The 19,097-nt window shown below is 39.7% G+C and overlaps 1 protein-coding gene across 7 annotated transcripts in view; it reads right to left on the bottom strand.

The window, feature by feature from the left end:
- Nucleotides 1-12,532: 12,532 nt before the first annotated feature.
- The window catches only part of FBXL4 (F-box and leucine rich repeat protein 4), a 57,868-nt gene continuing 51,303 nt past the window's right edge, over nt 12,533-19,097 (bottom strand). For all 7 annotated transcript variants that reach the window (XM_083857174.1, XM_083857175.1, XM_083857169.1 and 4 more), the window contains exon 9: nt 12,533-17,387. In XM_083857174.1, the coding sequence (XP_083713300.1) occupies nt 17,224-17,387 (164 nt within the window). In that variant the 3' untranslated portion in view covers nt 12,533-17,223. The remainder of the gene's footprint in view (nt 17,388-19,097) is intronic.

Below are 19,097 nucleotides of genomic sequence, written 5' to 3'. Positions count from 1 at the left end.
AGGGAATTGTAATTAAAACCTTAATCCCGCTGGAGATTTAGTTTTATCTTAAACACTTTCTTGAGGGATTTTTCCCCCTTTTCCTTGGCGGTTGCTGTTTGAAGCACAGTGGGGGTACAGATCGGAACCCAGAGCCCACCAGAGCAGGGAGGTTATTTCCTTATCGAAATACCCATCTTCACTATTGAGTCAATTGAGGTTTTGTGTCGAGTTTTGGGATGTGTGTGTGTTGGCCTTTTGTGTTGATGTGGCGGCCACTTAAACCCAGACGGTGACAAAGCGGGCGGCGGGGATGGGATCTCGCCTTTCCTTTCACATTACAGACAGGGAGACTGGCTAGTTTTCGGTCATAAAAATTCTACGCGCTTTTTTTTTTTTTTTTTTTTTTTTTTTTTTTTTTTTTTCCCTTTTTTTTTTTTTTTTTTTTTTTTAGTTTTCCTCCTCTGCTTCAAGTTAGTTTCTTAAATAAATATGAAGGGATGGGGGAAAATAAAGAAGGGGTGGGAGAGAAAAAAAAAGGAAGAAACTCAAACCATCCCTTAAATTCTTAGAAGTCGAGGTCTGGAGGGAAATCTACGGAGTTACATAGGTAAATATTTGGCCTAGGCTGCTTATACTTTTAATATTTAAACTGGGATTATAGGGGATCTAAAGACGCCTTCCTAACCTTTGCCAATTGCCTGTGCGAGGAGAAATCCCGCAAGATGTACAAAGGGGCGAGACGCCTTCCCACTGCCTTGATAAACGACTCCGCCGCTGGTGTGGCCGGGGACCGACTTTTCCCCGGGGTCGAGGTTGACGGGGACAGGCAGCGCTGGGGTTTGGAGGGTGTTTGAAGGCGGGGGTCCTGTTTTCCTGTTTCTGCTTCCCCCGGAGCATCCTCTAGCCCCGCTCCCTGGGCCGGGCTCAGCGCTGGCAGCGCTCCGGGCCGGGGAAAGCGCCACGGGCCGGGCCGGGACTGCGGCCGGGACTGGGGCAAGGATTTGGGACGGGATTGGGGCAAGGACTGGGGCGAGGATTGGGGCCGGGATTGGGGCCGGGATTGGGGCCGGGATTGGGGCCGGGAGCAGGAGCGTGGAGCGCGGGCGCCCCCCAGCGGCCGGCGGCGCCGCGGCGGGGCCTCCCCGGGAAGGGCAGGGGAGCATCCAGCAGCCCCCCCCCCCGCCCCCGCTCCCAGACACCTCGCCCGCCCTGCGACAAGGACACGCGGCCGGCCTCAGGGACACCCGTCTGAGAGGTCGCTGGAGCCCGTGGTGCCTCTGGGAGGGGGATGGCAAAGTCGTGAGTACGCTTGTTGTCTTCCCTTCCTTTTTTTTTTTTTTATTTTTTTTTTATTTTTTGGTGGTTTGGTTTTGGTTTGTTTGCTTTGTTTGCTCTTTCAGGTGGTGGTGGGGGGGGGGGTTGGAGTTTTTTTGTTTGTTTCTTTTTGGTTGTTGTTGTTGATTTTTTAAATATACATACAGAAACGTCTAAATACCACATTAAAATTATGGCTTGTCCTGTCGTCTGGATGGGATTAAAAAAACCCAAAACCAAACAAACAAAAAAACCCAAACACCAACACCTAGAAAATCCATGGTTTATTTGCAAGCCCGTGAAAACTGGGATAGATGCTATTTGCCTCGCCTCCTCCTCCTGCTGGGGCGGTGTGCAGTCCCTCAGACTGGCAATCTCCCTTCCAGCTCAGGCATGTTGGACAGCAGGACAAAGCTCTGTCACCTCTCCGTGGTGCAGAACAGACCCGCGTGGTCCCATGGAGGGGGACACCTGTGGGGCTTGGCTGTTCTGACCACCCTGCGGGGCGCCGTGTGCTCCTGCTCCTGTCCTCAGGCTTGCAGGGAGGTGTGAGCCCAGCTCAGGCATCCTGCAGCCTCCAGGAGCTGTTCCCTGCACATCCCCCGGCAAAGCCAGGGAACAGCCGGGGCAGCGGGAGTGGGGCAGGTCCTGGGGCTCTGAGCACACCTTTCTTTGCCAGGGCCTTCCCACGGGGCTCCCGTCTTCTGGGAAGGGAAGAAGCTCAAATCCCACCATTTCACCAAATGGCTTCTGTTCTTGCTGAAGGCAAACCCCCTGCATGCCAGACTGGTGTCACCAAACGCCTCCAACAAAACCACAACAACCCCAAAACTCTCTTCCAGTAGATGAACCCCCCACTTCCCAGGAACAGAGATCTGAGGACAGCTCTAGTCTCCTGCAGGGCCTTTTTTGTGCTGGCTGGGTGCTCTGTTTTCATGGCCAGGCCCAGGACAGCCTCCCCAGGCTGTTTGAGAGGTGTCAGGGGTTTGGCTCTGTCTGGGCCCAGACCCCGCAGCAGCGCGGGCTGGTACGACCACACAGGTTTACATCTTGTGTTTATTTCAGTGCTGCTGCTTTGGAACTACCACTTGCCACGCTGTGTATGTAGGTGCTGGAAATGTTAAAATATTGTGAATATCAAGAACCCAAGACATTCAGACATTCTGCTACAGCAGACTTCATTGCACTGAAAACTGATAAGTGACATATCACGATCTCAGAGTCTCTTGTTAACTCAACAAGCAAATTGAGCTGAAACGAAACAAAACAAAACAAAACACCCAAGACAGATTAAGTTTTAGAAAGAAATAAGCATTCTGCATAGAGCTAATCACACTACAGGCAGCCAATACTGTAGCACTGAGCAGACATGGGAGAAAATAACCTGTTTTCCAGCTGAATGTCAATGCTGGACTTGTTTAGATAACAGAAACGAGATGCTGTGTGTACAGGAGGAATTGGAAAGGTAAGCCGTGGCTACATCTTCAACTACAGACCAAGCCTGTGTCTATCCTACCTGTGAAGATAGCTCTGTTCACAGTTGGCAAAAAACCATAACAAAGGTTCAGCCTTTAAAGGGAAAAACTGGCTTTGTTCCAGGGACCCTTCCTAAACCAGCTGATAAGTAAGGATTGATTTATTTGCTAATAGGTCTGAGGAGCTGGAGAACATTGGCCTTTTGCATACTAATTTTGCGTACATGCTCAGTATATATATCATATCCCAAACCAGAGGTATTTAATTTTGGGTGGAATCAAAGCCTTTAGCTTAAAGCAGTCCCTCATTTAATTATGCATGTCTGGCTCTTTGAGTTGGGCAAGAAAGAGGACAGACAACCTAGCCTGCCCACATGCCTTGTGTAGCCAGCCAAGAGAGTGAGTGTTTCAGAGGACCTGCAGAGAAGCCTTCAGTCCATTCGGCTTTGGTCCTGCCTCCTCTCCAGCTGACCATTCAGAAATACAGGGCCGACCACAGTAGGGGCCAGGCCACTTGAGGTTTTATATCTATAGGTTCAATCTCACTCCCGTTCACTTCCCAAGGCTCTACCCACAAGGCTGAAACCAGTTTCCCTCTCCCCTGCCTGGCCCAGCACTGTGGTTCTTGCCCTCCTGCCTCTACATCTCTAGCGAAAGGGCAGAAGGGGGCTCACTCCAAGAACACACACATAACCCAGCAGCTAAGCCTCAGCTACCCTCAGTTAATTCCCCTTGGCATGAATCCAAGCTCCCCACATCCCAGCACTGTTTTACTGCCAGACTCGGACCTAACTCTCACCAGAGGAAATCAGGCTAGCTGCAGTAGGCTCCCACTAGTCCTAAACATGCAGTCTACATGGCCACAGGCTGCTACAGGCAGGGAAAAGCCCCATCATTTACATGTGCTGAATGACTTCTAGCTGAGGTAAAATTCAGCAGTGACCAGAGAGTCTGGGGTGAGAAGGACGCACTGTGGAGTTTGCAGGAGTCCTTAGAGACTGTGGCTGCAGCAGCTGTGAGTGTTGTAAAACATGAATAACAGCCTCATTGAAATGTTACAATTCCAACCTGTTTACCCAATACAGAAGAGCATCCCAAGGGAACATGGACTATTTTCTCCTATCTGTTTTGAGACAAGATATAGCATTGCTATTTCTCGGCCAGAGGGAACAGCCTCTGCCTTTCCTGGGTAGATCCTGCGGTTGTGTGTGAACAGAGCCACAACAGATATGAATCATTCAGCAGCAGACAGAAAGATGCAAGAAGCTGGAATTCCCCTCACTCTTCCAAATTTAAGCTCATTATTTTAGGAGACTTCTGGGGAAAAGTGTTTTTTATAAGGAGACAGTGCTGTTCTGAGGAAAAAGATATGCTAGGGAGCAAGGAAGCACATGTACTTCCTTGCAAAGAGAGAGGAGACTGTACATGTTCACTTAGTCCCCTACAATATTTAAGGGAACTGAAAGATGTAAAAACTGCTTAAGGACTGTGTATTTAGAAAAAGGCAAAAAGAGGGGCTGTAACCCCACCCCCTCACAACCTATCAGGTGACAGACAGCACTTGATCATTAGCTGGAGATCCTTAATCTGTGCCTTCTTTATGAAGATCTGCCACTTTGAGCTGAGGAGATACAGATGTGAAAGCCTCTATACCTTTGGAGAGCAGCAGAACACCCATCGCTCAATATTTTAACTTGAAAGCCGCCATAATTCTCTGAAAAGACTGAATTATTTAAAAGTATAGATATAAAAAAATCATAGCAGCATTGTAGATCTCTCAGTTTGATCAGTTTCCACAATATTTTGATCTTACAAATCCTTTCTCTTAGCTAATTCAAAGATAGTGATTTACTCTTGAACATTTTTCTTCGTAAGTCTCATTAGTAACAGATATAGTAAATACTACCTGGTGACACACAAATGGAAGATGAATCAGAATTGTTTTAAAACTCCTCCCCAGGTCAAGCAGCAGCCACAGCACTGATAAAAACATAGTCCAGGGCACCTGAAGGCTACATCCTACCATTTTTTTTCCCTTCCACAATCACTTTAAAAAGAGCATCCTGTACTCAGCACTAGGTAGGGGTTCTAGAAAAGATATCTGCTGGGGGAATGAAAGTTACTGCAAGGCATCATATCAAGTCTATCAATTAATGTTATGGGGGAAAAAATAGACATATGTTGAAAATAGCATGTCACCTTCAATGAACCCGCTCTGCGACAGTTGAATAATTCTGCAGACAAACCCTTTGCAATTACTAAGCAGAAGCAATGGCAAAAACAAAATGAAGATTTCTCTGAACAGAGATACCACACAGTAAGCTTTCTGAAGTTTATCCCAAACACAGTAATTTTCTTCTAGATTCTTCCATGATAGGCCTTCTGTGCTACAGTAATGTTAACACTTATTATTAGGGTATTAGAAAAGAAACTTCAGTAGATTACCAGTCGCATCTTTCTGTCACATTCAGTGTAGTTTTTAAATAGACAATTTAATGCCTATTATCTGGGGGGTTTTGGGGTTTTCTTATTAATACTTTGCCTGTGGTGCACTTTGAGCCCTGAGCTTGTAGCCAGTTAACAAGGCTGAATCTAAGCCTGATTCATCCTTTTCACAAAGAAATTATGGAGACTGCATCATTGGGTTGCAACTGCTTTTAGAGACCTATTGGCCTGAAGTTTGAACTGAAATTGTTTGTTCATTTGCATCCAGGGAGGCGGACATGACCTTGCTACAAAAATGCTGCTGCATTTATTTTAACTTCTGAAGATACTTGTTAGCTCAAAACTGCCTGGTCACAGCATCAGGGCATTTTTATTTCCAGCTCTAAAAACTGTGAGGGAAAGCATTATGTTAAAATCTGCTTGTAATAATAAATGCCTACGTTGTATATAATGACATTTGATTTTTACCAGTGAATAAACAATTGCAGCATGCACAGTATCAGATCTGCAGCATTCTGTTTAAATTTCAGTCAAGATTGTCAATTGCATTGCAAAGTAACAGAGATAAGTTTGCATTTTTCAGTGTTTTCACAGAACGCTAAGCTTTCCTCCCTCCATCTGGGCATAGAGCAGGTAAAAGTATGGGCATGGAGAACACACAATCCTTAAACTGCCCAAGTAATAATGCACATCTTCCAAATAATAATGTAAAGAAGTGTATTACAGGCTCTCAGTCATTAAAGTCTGCAAGCCCTGAAATATTTTGAAATCTGGCTTTATCTGTGTAGATTTTTAAAGTGCTTGCATTACCAGAAATGCCACACAGAGGAACGACAAGACACCTGACACATTTCAGATTTTTGTGTGAATTTTCAATACTGTGAAACAGGTATCACGAGAAACAGGGTCATCAGAAATGATGCCTGAAACTGTACTTCAGCAGGTGCCAAAAGTCAGCTGTGTTTTGTCCGAATGCACAGAACCCAGGTCCAGTCTTGTTCTTACACTTCTGCATAATCATAAGCACCAGCAGTTCTAAAGTTGATGCTAGAAGACAGTTTTAGCACATTTGAAATTACACTGGCCTCAGGCAAAGCTGTGATACAAAAGCGGAACCCTTCAGGAGGTGCTGGAGATTAAGTCTTATTAAGAGTTTCTTTAGAGATGTTAGAAAACTGGAAGCTCTGTGTCTGGTTAAGTTAATTGCCTTGAACAATTAATACTATCAGGAGAACCTAGCACTCAAAAAATTTGTTGAGAAGAAAATGGGCACTGATTAAATCAACATCAACTCTGGAACCCATAAAACCAATTTAGATAACTCTATCAAAAGGAGGACAAACTCTTAGCAAAGCAGTTGCTCATTTTGAATTCAACATTTGGGTTGTTCTTGACAAGTAGAGTCCAGCTGATCACATGTCCCTTCTGGTGCCCATTTTCAAAGCCGCAGGACTCTTAACATTTTTCCTAAATTCAGAGTTTATCATGTTACTTAAGTTCCACATTTAAGAGCAACTGTACCAGTACGTACATAATTAAAAGGATTAAAAAATACCTTATGGTAACATAATTTGCACTAGACTAGGAAATTATTCTTGAAAGAAATTCAACAATTATCTTTTTCTTGGAGATCTCTCTTGGTACATTGTAATCTCCATATTCTGCTTTATATCCCATCTGTCTACATACATCTGTTGTCTCTTGCTCTGTACCACAAACTGTTTCAGGCAGTGAAGCATCTATTTTGTGTAACACACCTAGTTCCATGTGCTTTCATAAGACTAGAGGAAGCTAACCATTAAACAATAATACACTTTTATAATAATAATAATAATTTAAAAAAGAAAAAAAAAAAGAAAAAAAAAAAAGAAGCTAGGCTGCAAATTTATATCCAAAAACCATCCAGGGTGTCTTATTTCAAAATGAAGTGATAAAAATATAACCAAACTGTTCCTCAGAATGCATATTGTGTTGTATTTCATTGTTTTTTAAAAGGAATGCACAAAAGGTTAATGAATGTAGACAAATAATTTTTTATTTATTCATTATTTTATGTACACTTGGCATTTTGCAACACAGTCAAAGGGAAACAAATTAAGTGCAAAGCAAGATAAATATTATAGGTGGAATATATTTTAACACATTTCTGTCATCTCTGAATTAGAAGACACTGACAATTCAGGGATAACATTAATTTTAACTTCTTTATACTGGCAGTAATAGAGTAAACTGCACAACACAGTAATATGACATTTTAAATGATCCAACACAGAAGAAGAAAGCAGAAGAAAACAGGCTTAATTTCCTAAATAGAAATCACTGGTTAACTTTTAAAGATAAGAAGATTTTATCTTTGAATTAGCAATATAAGGCATTAGATGATTCCTCATTAATATATGAAATTCTTCATGAATACAGAGCTAACATCTCTGTTTTGTGTGTGTGTGTGTGTGTGTGTTCAGGTCAACCCATACTTCATACCCCAAAAGCATGAGTCAAATCAGGAGGAGCCAGGTATCCATGCCCAAGCTGTGTCTGCAAATGCAAATGCAAAGCTTTGGGTTTACACACAGAAAGAAGATACCGTAGCCAAATCTGAAAAGAAGGACTACATCAATAACATTATCTTCCACTTACTCTTGGTCAATCACAACACAGACCAGAGGAAAAACCTTGTTTTGAAATGTAATCTAGTACTTGCCTAAGTATAAAAGAAAAGCATGAGTCTCAGAGAGGAAGATTAAAAACAAATATAGATGTTAAGATAAACACTGCTAGTATACTAAGAGAAGTACAAAACTAAAAGTGGGGCTAATTACTGAATAGAAGCACAGAAAACAGATTTGGGATCTAAGACAACACACAGAAAGAGCTCTTGGAATACTGACTATATTTATGACTGCAAAGGAGTGGTTGTTAGCTTCATGGGCCAATGCAGCTTAAGATTAGGAAAACAGTCCTGAAAAACAAAACACATCTGAGAACTGCTGCCCCTACCTCCAGCTTAGTTTTGCTAAGCACTGCCTTCACCATACTTTAATACACTCTTATTAGCCTTTCTAATCTAAAGCTTCCAACAACTGTTTGAAAGGAAGGATCTTTTGGGGGGATTTTATTGAAGCTAGTTAGGATCTGAATGTTCTCATATGTTCACAGTAGCATTTTATACTTTAGGGCTTGAGCTACCATCATGAGGTGCAAATAAACAACCTCACTTTGGACATTTTTGTGGCACAGTTATGAGATGAAGCATGTAAAAATTAAGAAGCTTTGGACTACAATCAAGCGTGGCTATCCTCATTTATGCTAATTTAAATTAAAACATTTGCACAACCAACAGGCTCCCACCTGCTGCTTGTTATTTGTTAAATTGAAGCTAAATGCCCCCTTCCTTCTGCTGGTTTTAATAGCCAAATTGGGAGGGTTAAAAAAACCCCAAACAACTAAAAGGACAACTACTAGAAAACAAGCTGTTTTCTAGTTTTAACAAAGATTTTGTAGAAAGCAATTAGATCCAGTTCAACTAACAGAGCAAAGCAAGTGGTAGCCTTTGGTGGAAGAAAGTTAAGCTAGGGGACCAATAGAGAGCAACAAGGAATGAGCAACCTCTTACTCTGAATCCACTTGTGCTAGCTTCCAACAGAAATTTTATTTGGTCTACACAGACCTCTGCTTTTCCAAAGGTCAGCTGAAGACCTCAATTGAAGACTAATCTGATTGAATTACCCTATAGAAGAACCTATCTACTCAGTGACAGGACCCCAGGAAAAGTGTCCTAACTTAAGTATCTACTCTAGATATTTAAAATTCAGTGATATAAATATCCTCCAGCTACAGAAAATGAGCTTAGAGGTAATTATCCCTTTTGTCCTTCTCAACTTGTTATTACAAAAAGGCATAACTTACTTCTGGTGCTTACTGGCATAGCATGTACAGCACAGGTATTTACAGATAGTGTCTGGAACTATTCCCTCTATCGCTGCTCTTCCACCTTTACAGAAATTAGTTTCTTTAAAAGGTAATGCAATAGGAGTTTCTTGTTACATTACTCAAACTCCTATTGTGGCAGAAAATGGAGTGTACTATTAAATCATAAATACAATGCAAGTATTTTGTTGCTGGTTATGTGATGGGGGGGCAGGGAGAGACCTATTACGTTAAAATGACTCCAAGTGCTGGGTTTAGGAATTAAAATGTGAAAGTCTGGAGATGCCCTTCCTTCTCATCTGCACATACGAGTAAACGTGAGTAGGAAATTTCCCCAGGCAATACACACACCTCACTTCCAGATATCAGGCCAATCTCCACAACTCCACCATCTGCCTGGCAAGGACATGAATGCAAAATGCCACAAGATGTTAAAGAGCTGCAGTGCCTTTATGTTCCCTAACAAAATCCAGAAAGATCACCACCACATGTATTTCACTATGACAGCTGAAGGGCACCTGTAACTGTCTGTATGCTAAAGTTAAACCAGATAGTGCAAGGTCTTCCTGTGAACACATCAATTCCTGGTTATTTTAATTTACTTTTAGCAACTACTCCAAAATAACTTCAAGCATAGACTAGCCATTCGTTTCCAAATCCTAACCAAGCCATCTATTTTCTCTGTTCGTTTCACAACAGTGGGTATGTGCAAAAATCTGTAGCACTGTCCTAAAGAAAAATCAAGAGAGACCAAGGTCTGAGAAAAGGGAACCCATCTTCTGATGGTGAGCAGAGACAACTCCTGACAATGGTAGAATAGTAAATATAAAGAAGATGGGAACTCACCACAATTATACATGGTACCTCTCTAAAACATTCAGACACCTGTGTTTTGTAAATTTGGTCCTCCTTTTCACTTGAATTCAAAGATTCATGTTAGACACTACAAACAGGTAACTACTATACTCAGTTTCTAACAAAGCAAGCAGGGATAACTGTCACCAAAACCATGGCAATCTTGATCCAGTGTAAGGTCTATGTAAATAAATACTAAAGATATACAAACTGAACTATTCCTAGGGTGTTGTAGACAACTCAGTTTCTAACCAGAAACTATTGCCAGAGCCAAAGAATTGGGTTATTTTTCTTAGTCCTTGGGGTGATGTTCAGGCTTTGGAGTGACAATCATACTCCCATAGAACAGATGTATGTTCTGTATGTTACAGATCTTCATGTTAAAAATGTAAGCAAAATTTTATTCAATTTAGATTTTCCTGCTAACTTAAATGGAGAGATACATTACATCTCCTAAAATAACAACAAAAAAAGGAAATGTACAAGATTTTTGTGTCTGTTTTCAACATGACAAGTTCCTTATGATAGGTAGTCTTTCTTTTCCCCTCTCCCTACCTTCTTCAGCAATTGTTGGATCTGTAATTTTCCAAATAACGGGATGGGACTGCTGGGAGACGTTCCTTGAACTTTATTGTGACATCAGTCTCAATATAGGGTGAGAAAAGAAAGATGGCAACAGCTCACATCTTGCCAACAGCAGCCAGAATTCTGTGTTACAAGGCTTTTTAAAAGCCAACTAATAGCAAATTGTTAAGAGCTTACAGGCACCTGCATAAACCAATCATTAAAGCTACACATATACCTTATATCTAACAAGAGGTGCTTGTTTCATATTTTTTTGCTGTTCAGGAACTTTTTATACTCTTCTATAAATGAAGCACAGAGCCTCATTACTAAACTTTTCTATTATCTTGCTTAACATATTTTTCTACTTGCTAAGGCCTAACTCTACACAGCACAAAAACAGTCTTACTATTCTATGTCCTCATTCTTGTATCTTTTTAACTTTAGGCCTACATCTGCACTGCTATGAAAGCTTTCTGCTTTTTCTATTTCCCACAAGCAATCAGCACAACGAAGCAAAGAAACCAACCAGAGATGTATCTCAGATCATAGAACAAAGAACAGATGAGGCTGGAAAGGGACCTCTGAAGGTCATCATCTCCAGCCTCCATCAGCACAAGTAGGGCCACCCAATCAGTTGCCCAGGACCATGAGTATCTCCAAGGATGGAGACTCCACAAGCTCCCTAGGCAACCTGTGCCATAAAATGTGTCATCTTGTGTGTTTCAGTTTGTGCCCATTGCCTCTTGTCCTGTTCATGGGCATCTCTGAGAAGAATCTGGCTCCCTCTTCTTCATTCTTCCCCTCCATCAAGTAGTCCTATACATTGATCAGATTTCCCTTGAACCTTCTCCAGAGACTTTACCATTTTTACCCCCATACTGCAGTCTGTCCTCAGAAAAGGACCAGCTGCAAAAAACCTGAGTAATTAAGTCTTACATGCATCTGTGTGTACATGCATGAAAGATTTTCATTAAATACCAAAAAAACATGATTTCACAGTGGTAGGCAAAGAAAAAATATTTTTATGTAGTCGATAAAAATGAATCTAAGGGACATCGTGACTTACTGCACAAACATGTACATGAAAGGTCAATATTAAGAGCATCTAAATGGTAAATCTTGATTTAGAAGTATGAGCATGTGATACTATGTGGAAAGCTATATTTCTGGGAAAGGTAACAGCTGATCTAGAGCAAGGGACTTACTTTCCTCACATCTATAAATAGCTCTGGCTACCCTTCCACGAGTTTCCAGATAAATCTGGGTAAGTCCCCTTTTTTCCTTTTCTCAACATTCTTGACAGTTGCATTTCTTCAAAATCTAAGGAAAATGAGTTTTCAAAGAGTTTATTTTTAGAAAAAGTGAACAAAACGTGCAACAGAAAAACTTCATTCCTCACAATGGATGCCCTTCAGTTTAGGACATCTGTCCTAACTGTGCCGTTTACCATCCTTAAATAAAAACAAGCCAAGGAGAAACCAGAGCTAGTAACTCAACCAAAAGTAACAGTATTTAGTCCATTAGCTGAAAAGGAAAACCTCACCACTGCCTCCTATTACAGAGGCTGAATCTTCTTCAAGAGACTCCTCCTGCTGATGCCCTCCTCTGAAGCTCATGAGGATCTGTAACACACAACACTCATTTCTCAGCACTTCCTAATGTCAGTTACCAAAACTTGTCCTGTGCCTGGTAACATTTATTAAAGAGCACCTTCTTGGATTTCATTATCAAGTCAGAAATCTAAAAATCACAGAAATCATCATTTCAGTGAAGGACTAATGCCTTCATTTGGGAAAAAACGTTGACTGAGTCTGACACAGCATGTGCAGATGCTTTAAACCAGGGATTTCTAGTCTAGTAATTTCAAAAGCTACAACTTACAGGATCATTGTTAAAGAGCAATAATGAACATGTAAATCATATATATATATATATATATATATATATATATATATATATATATATAAAGTCGCTCCCATCGTCCTTATAAGAAAATGCTACATTTTATCTCATTTTTGTAAATTTAGCAGTCCTGCTGATGTGACATGGGAAATATATCCCATAAGATACAATAAGTACACACAGTAAGAACCAGGATTCAGCACACATTTTTTGCAAATGCACAGTGGGTGACATTTCTGATGACAGTAGAGCAGTTAAACTACTCAGTCTTAATTATAGCAATATGAAAGATTATCAAAATAGTGGCAATACATTAATTATGTTTGTCTGTTCTCTTCATGCATTTACTGAACTATACATACAGCCAGTTAGGTACATGAGATTTTGGAACAGGGAAGGGAGATGCATTTCCAAAAAAAACCCCAAACCCAAAAGCCAAACAAACTAACAAAATAAAACAAATTATATACCACAGATATTGGCAAGGGGTAGAAGCAGATCCTGGCATTAAGAAAAGTCCTCAAGGTTGTCAGCTTTTTTTTTTTTTTTTTTTTTTTTTGCTTCCTTCTGGATGGAATTTGGAGGGTTTGAAGGTTTAAGGATGGATGTTGTTTCAGTCTTGTTTTTCAAGACAGGTAGTACAGCACTGGATGGAATTAATCTCAGTTTAGTATCTAACCTGAGCTAAATCACAGATTCCACAGTCTCCAGAGAGGCTCTCTACAACATGACTCATTCTACTTTCCTTAAATGTCTGCCTTAGGAGATTGATAACTCTCTAGAGGTGCCCAGATTCCTCCCTTGAAGTAGATGTCTAACTTTCAGAGAACTAATGTTCAGTAAGATGAATTCCACTCACTGTGTACCATGATTACTGGACATCTTGTATCTGGAAAATTTAGCTTAAGAGCTCTGAGGAAATATGAAGGCTTTGGTAGGTTTTGTTGTTTGTTTTGTTTGTGGTTTTTTGTCTGAAACTTGGACCTCCAAGTACATGGGGAATTATAAGGTCCAAACTCCCATGCAAAACTGTTCTATGTAAGTCATGCTCACTAACAGCCTTAATCAGCTGTATAATTTAAAGAACAGAGATCCCATCCACTTCATAGAGCTATGTAGCCAGACAGCTCAAAATTATGAATACAAGTAAGTACACTACTGAATTAAAGCCTTGAAGAGTTAAGAAGATGCTTTAAATGGCAAAAGTTATCATACTAGTTTTTAACATTACCCAAGGAATTACATCTTTACCTACAGGCCAGCCCACATTGATTTCAAAAGAATCCCCCCTTTAGTTTAAAAGCAGGAGCCGTTCAGAGTAAACCCCCTTTTTTGGACATGTTAGCCATGTTTTCTTAACGTTTGTTGCCAAAGCACATCTTTTACAAAGCTTCAGAAAGACAGATAATCAAACAACAGGATTAAAAAAAGGAATACCTTTAACAGCAGAATTTACATTACATGACTGAGGGACAGTCTAGTGATGGAGATGACAACCCAATTCAAGAGTAATTAAATTCCTCCAATGGAGGAATTGACATCATTCATTTTGGATTAAATAAAACTAGAATATAAGTTTCCCTCTATACGACTGCTTCACAAGGAGACAGTCCACAGTAGTTATCGGACTCTGCATTCACTCTTCATACCCTGTAACGCCTCTCACGAGCACACAAACCAAAAGGCACTTTGGCAAAGCAACACAGGAAATCCAGCACAACTCCTGTCCAGGCTTTTCCTGCTGCATGGGTGGAGATGAACTCAGTCTCCAGGTAGAGTAAAGCAACAGTTGAAAGCAGCTATGAAACATCTTTTGCTATTACACTCACTTTACAAAAGTAATTCCTACATGAAAAGCTTTTATATGTTTATGTATGTACACATATCCAAAAAAAATCATATATACACATGAACATATGTGTGTGTATATATATATATATAATTTATGCATACATATGTATAAATAAATAGACACACTTAAGTATAAGATAGCAGAACTAAAGAGACAGCGACCTATTCTTGCTAATTTGTGACATATGAGGAAGGTCTAAAAGCAAGTTGTTTTCTTTATCCTACAAGTATTACAAATGGCAAGTCTGGCCTAACTTTGTTTTGCTGGAAGACTTCTTGGACTTATAAAGCCGTAGCTAAAATAGCTTCTTGCTCTCTAACTGAAGGTTGAAGTCTACAACTATAGGTGAAAGTCATTCCCAATAGCTTCTCTGCTCTTTGAATTTATTATATGTTGGCAATAGCTAAGTTTTAAACAATCCAACTAAAAAGTCAACTTCAATTTATCTTCCAAGTGACAACAGAGAGCTCCTGAAAAAACAATTTCAAACAGAAGATGCAGCATAAGAAAGAAAAATTCCTTCAGTATGAACAAAATTTCAATTTAAACCTTCTTTATGCTACCTAAAAAGCAACAGAGAATGAAATTCTTTACACATACGTGATTACAAAAACACGTGTTTGATTCACTTATGAGAAGTTAAACTGTATTACCTACCAAGTTTACCAGTTTGAAGGCACAATGGCTATCACTTCATCCACATCTCACTCTGTTTACAGTGAAAAACAAACAAAAAGGATCTCTATAGAAGAAAAAGGAGATAAATGCAGAACAACCCCTGAGAAGTGAAATTTTACAACAAAAACATTTGTTTTGAAACTCTGTTCTTTGTAAACTCCCATTATCTGTACCCGTGTTTCCCTGTAACTAGAATAATTATGTTTAATACTCAATTACAATGAAAATTATAGACTAAAAGTTAAAAGTTCACAGAAAAACAAATGAACCCAAATATGATTGAGAGAAATGAGGTCTCACAGAGAATCATACCAAAGCTGACATCTTTCAGTGTGGAAAAAAAAGTAAATCAATCTAAAATTCTCTGACAATGCCCAGATTTCTAAAGAAGAAAAAAAAAAAAAAAAAAGGAATGGCATAAACTAGTTGGAAATCCCATAGTGGAGGAAAAAAAAAAATCAAAAAGCCAACTGTGCATGCCCTTCTTTGGATCTGGAATTCCCCAGAGATTCAGCAAAATTTAAAAATCTGAAGAACTAAGTCTTTCAATAAAATCAGATAAATGTTTGGTAGCTGTTTCATGACATGGTTTATAAAGTATTGGCACCAGCACAAAGAGTTCAAAGCAGTCATTCAGGAGTCACAGAGATTGTCAGAGTTTTTAATGATTTGCAGCAGTCCTCTAGTAGCAGTTGGTTATTTACTGCATGAACTGAAGTGTTCTTTGTCACTGATCTTCAGTACAATACTGTACTTCTCTCAGACAAAGTATTTTTCTTCTTATTCCAGTAGGTAATAAGTGCCATCAATACATGAAAAATAGAACCAGTATCAAATGACAGCCTATATTTTATGGTCCATATGCATCAACAATGCCTAAAAAGATAAAATTCTAAACCAAAGCTGTACATAGCAACATACTCTAGCAGTAGTATTTCAAGGGAAAAAAAAAAAAAAAAGCAAAAAAAAAAAAAAAAAAAAAAAAAAAAAAAAAAAAAGCAAAAAAAAAAAAAAAAGCTTCATCTAAGACAGTGCAAAAGGAAGAAACTCCCAGAAATTGTCCATCAACACAGTTTTCCTTCTTCAGAGTTTAAGCAGTCTTAAAAAGAGAGTGCAATAGTACTTTGAGCTACTTGCCTCTTGGAAAAACAAAACAAAATGAAACAAAAGCCCAAGCAAAACAAATCCAGTACTAAGGTTTGGTGATCATAAAATCATCAAATCATATTGCCCTTGTTTCAAATCCATTATATTTTCATTGCTGTTTTACTGAACAAAGATGCTTGTTTTTACACCTGACAGTAGATTTGATGCCAGTGAAAGGACAACTGCTAATGCATTACCCTAAGTTCTACTTTTCATGGTACTCTGCACGGTAACCAGATGTATCATAAATCAAGTCTTGACTATGACAGAAATCTGAAAAAGAAAACTACTCAGCAGTTTTTTACACATTACCAGTTATGACATTAAGTGCCTGCCTTAAACTTTGTATCTCAATACCAAGAAGCAGCTGCCAATTTTATCTTTGATTTCTGCTCTAAGTTCAGGGGGTCCAGGTTCTCACATTTATCTGTTGTGTTGCTTAGGCTGGACTGTAAAACATCACTACATCTATTTCAGGTGAAGGAAGGGAGAAAACTGTATCAGATACAATTCACTGCCAAAACTCAAAGATGAAAAAGTGCCTTTTCTATCTATTCTCATACACACTTAAAATGGTTTTCAAATGACTAATTATTGGCCAGATCATAAAATCTTATGCTGCAGGCCAAACTAGAATGCTACAATATCTGTGTATGTATATACAAATACATATGTATACCTTTATATATACACACACAAACATATGAAAAGGAAGCACCCATATTTTCCTTACTGATAAATATTGAACTTCTGCTTTCACCTGGATATTAACATAGCGTATTGTATAACACCCTGTGAAGGGACATTTAAGAAGACATTCATTTGCTTCTCATTAAAGCCAGACATATGGCTAGTATTTAAAAACATGCAGTGCCACCAATTAACAGAGTGAAATAATTCTTAGGTACAATATCAACTTTAAGAAACATAATACATTTAAATGTATTTTACCCATTTGTTAGATAATTAATAGTTTCCACTATTTTATAGCAGATCTATATTCTCCTTAAAAAAAAATCAGCACAAATTTACAGGAAAACAACTCTGTCTAACAAGTTCCACAGCAGCATATATAGGGAGTCACTGGGTGAAACTCTTTTTTATGAACACACTAGGAAAGTTGGCATTCAGTTCTAGCACAACTCTATTATCAATCTGTGAGCAGAAGGACACGTCGAGTAAAGAAAGATCTTTACAAGACTCCAGCAATTTTCTTAAAGATGCAGGGCTCACCATCCTCGTTCCTGTTCAAAAACAAAACAAAACAGAATTGTAAAGTTACCAAGAATAGTGGAGAGTTTTAAGCTGTTAATACAGTGTCATGAAAAAATGCTACCACAACACAACTTTTATCTAAATTATTTAAATTCGTTTTCAAAGTAAAAGCTTCTCAGAAAGCACGTAGAACTTTTACCTTTAAAAAGCCTAGTGTATTTTCTTAACTGCTTAAGTCACTATCATTTCCTATTGGGAAATAGCTTTACAGGAACTTTACAGCTTCAAGGGGAATCTCTTACTACAGAAGCCAGATACCCAGAGCCACAAAACGTCCCAGGACTAGATCCCGGGCTTCGGCAGCAGTATAGAACGCTGCAGTCATGCACTCATGACTCTCCTGTTGAGCACACAGACCATCAGCACAGCACATGAGTGATCAGGGGCTACTCCAATTCCAAAGGCATCAGCAAGCCTCCCAAGGTCTAGAGCAAGTGTGGGTATTTCACACATGCAGGGGCAGCTATTCAAGAGACTGCTGATCAAACGTATATGTATGCATAAAACACACTAGTTAAACTCCGCTAAAAAAAATACCACAGTGGCTGAACTCCCAAGTGTCACACAGGGTAAGACCAAGCAAAGGATTCAGTCAGAAACCAAATAAATTGATGTTCATAAGCACAAATCCAAATACCCATTACAGCTGATGGGCATCCAGACAGTTCAGTCCATGGTGTTCAGCACCTGGTTCATCTGGCTGGGCACTGGGGTGGGAGTCAGCTGTCTGAAGTACTCAGCGCCCCTTGGAGACCATACACCGTGTAGGACATCCACACACAGCTGGCAGACAGTACACTGGCCCCAGAGGAGGAGATTCATGCTTTATAAAAAAGGCTGGAAGCCCGGCAGGTTCCTCTAGGCAAGTGAACTGAGCCTGGGTTTCTACAGTGGGCTAAACTGCTCATCAAGCTTTCCCTCTAGAGAGTTTATATATCCAACACTACTGCAGAAAATTGCTGGCAGACACTTCAACTCACACAGCTCCATCTTCAGCTAACTAGAACCCCAAAAAGCCATCTCATCCAGAATCTTGTCTAGGGCCAGGGCCAATTATGTTCTCTACATTCCATACCTCCCCTGCAAAAAAAAAGCAGATTTTTTAAAGTAGCTTTTCACTGGTGAATCTTCTCAATTGCCAAAATTTATAATTTTAGGATTTCTAAAGCTATCTTTCACGAATTCTACTACTTTTTTGAATTTCTTAATACTTACAGCCCTTTTACAAGTTCCACAGTTTAACTATATAATGTTAAAAAACAAAAACAAACAAACAAAAATGAAAAAACAAAACACAAAAAAACTTCCAGCCTATTAATTACAATAATTAAGGAGCAAGGAAAGAAGCAGTGAGATCACTCCCAGTTCGCTCTTTCTAAATCATTCATACTCCCACGCACATCTCTTCTGTTCCCTCAAGGCCATCTGTTTTCCAGACCCCCTTGCATCTCAAAATGACCCCTGTTGTGTTGTTTCTGCACTAATTCAGTACTTTTGAAACTGGATGACCAGAACAATACAGTGCACTGAACACACAGTCAGCAATTTTATAGTAAGTCTTATGGTGTTTTCTCCATTTCTTGTCTCAGAAACCCTAATCTTCTCTACTCCCATTAGAATGATGCTGGGCAATGAGCTGATGTTTTCCAAAAATTGTCCACAGGATCTTTTTTCCTACA

This window comes from Zosterops lateralis (genome assembly GCF_965231275.1).
Source record: "Zosterops lateralis genome assembly, chromosome: 3".
In the NCBI taxonomy this organism is placed as follows: Eukaryota; Metazoa; Chordata; class Aves; order Passeriformes; family Zosteropidae; genus Zosterops; species Zosterops lateralis.
This window is presented reverse-complemented; position numbering and strand designations above follow the sequence as displayed.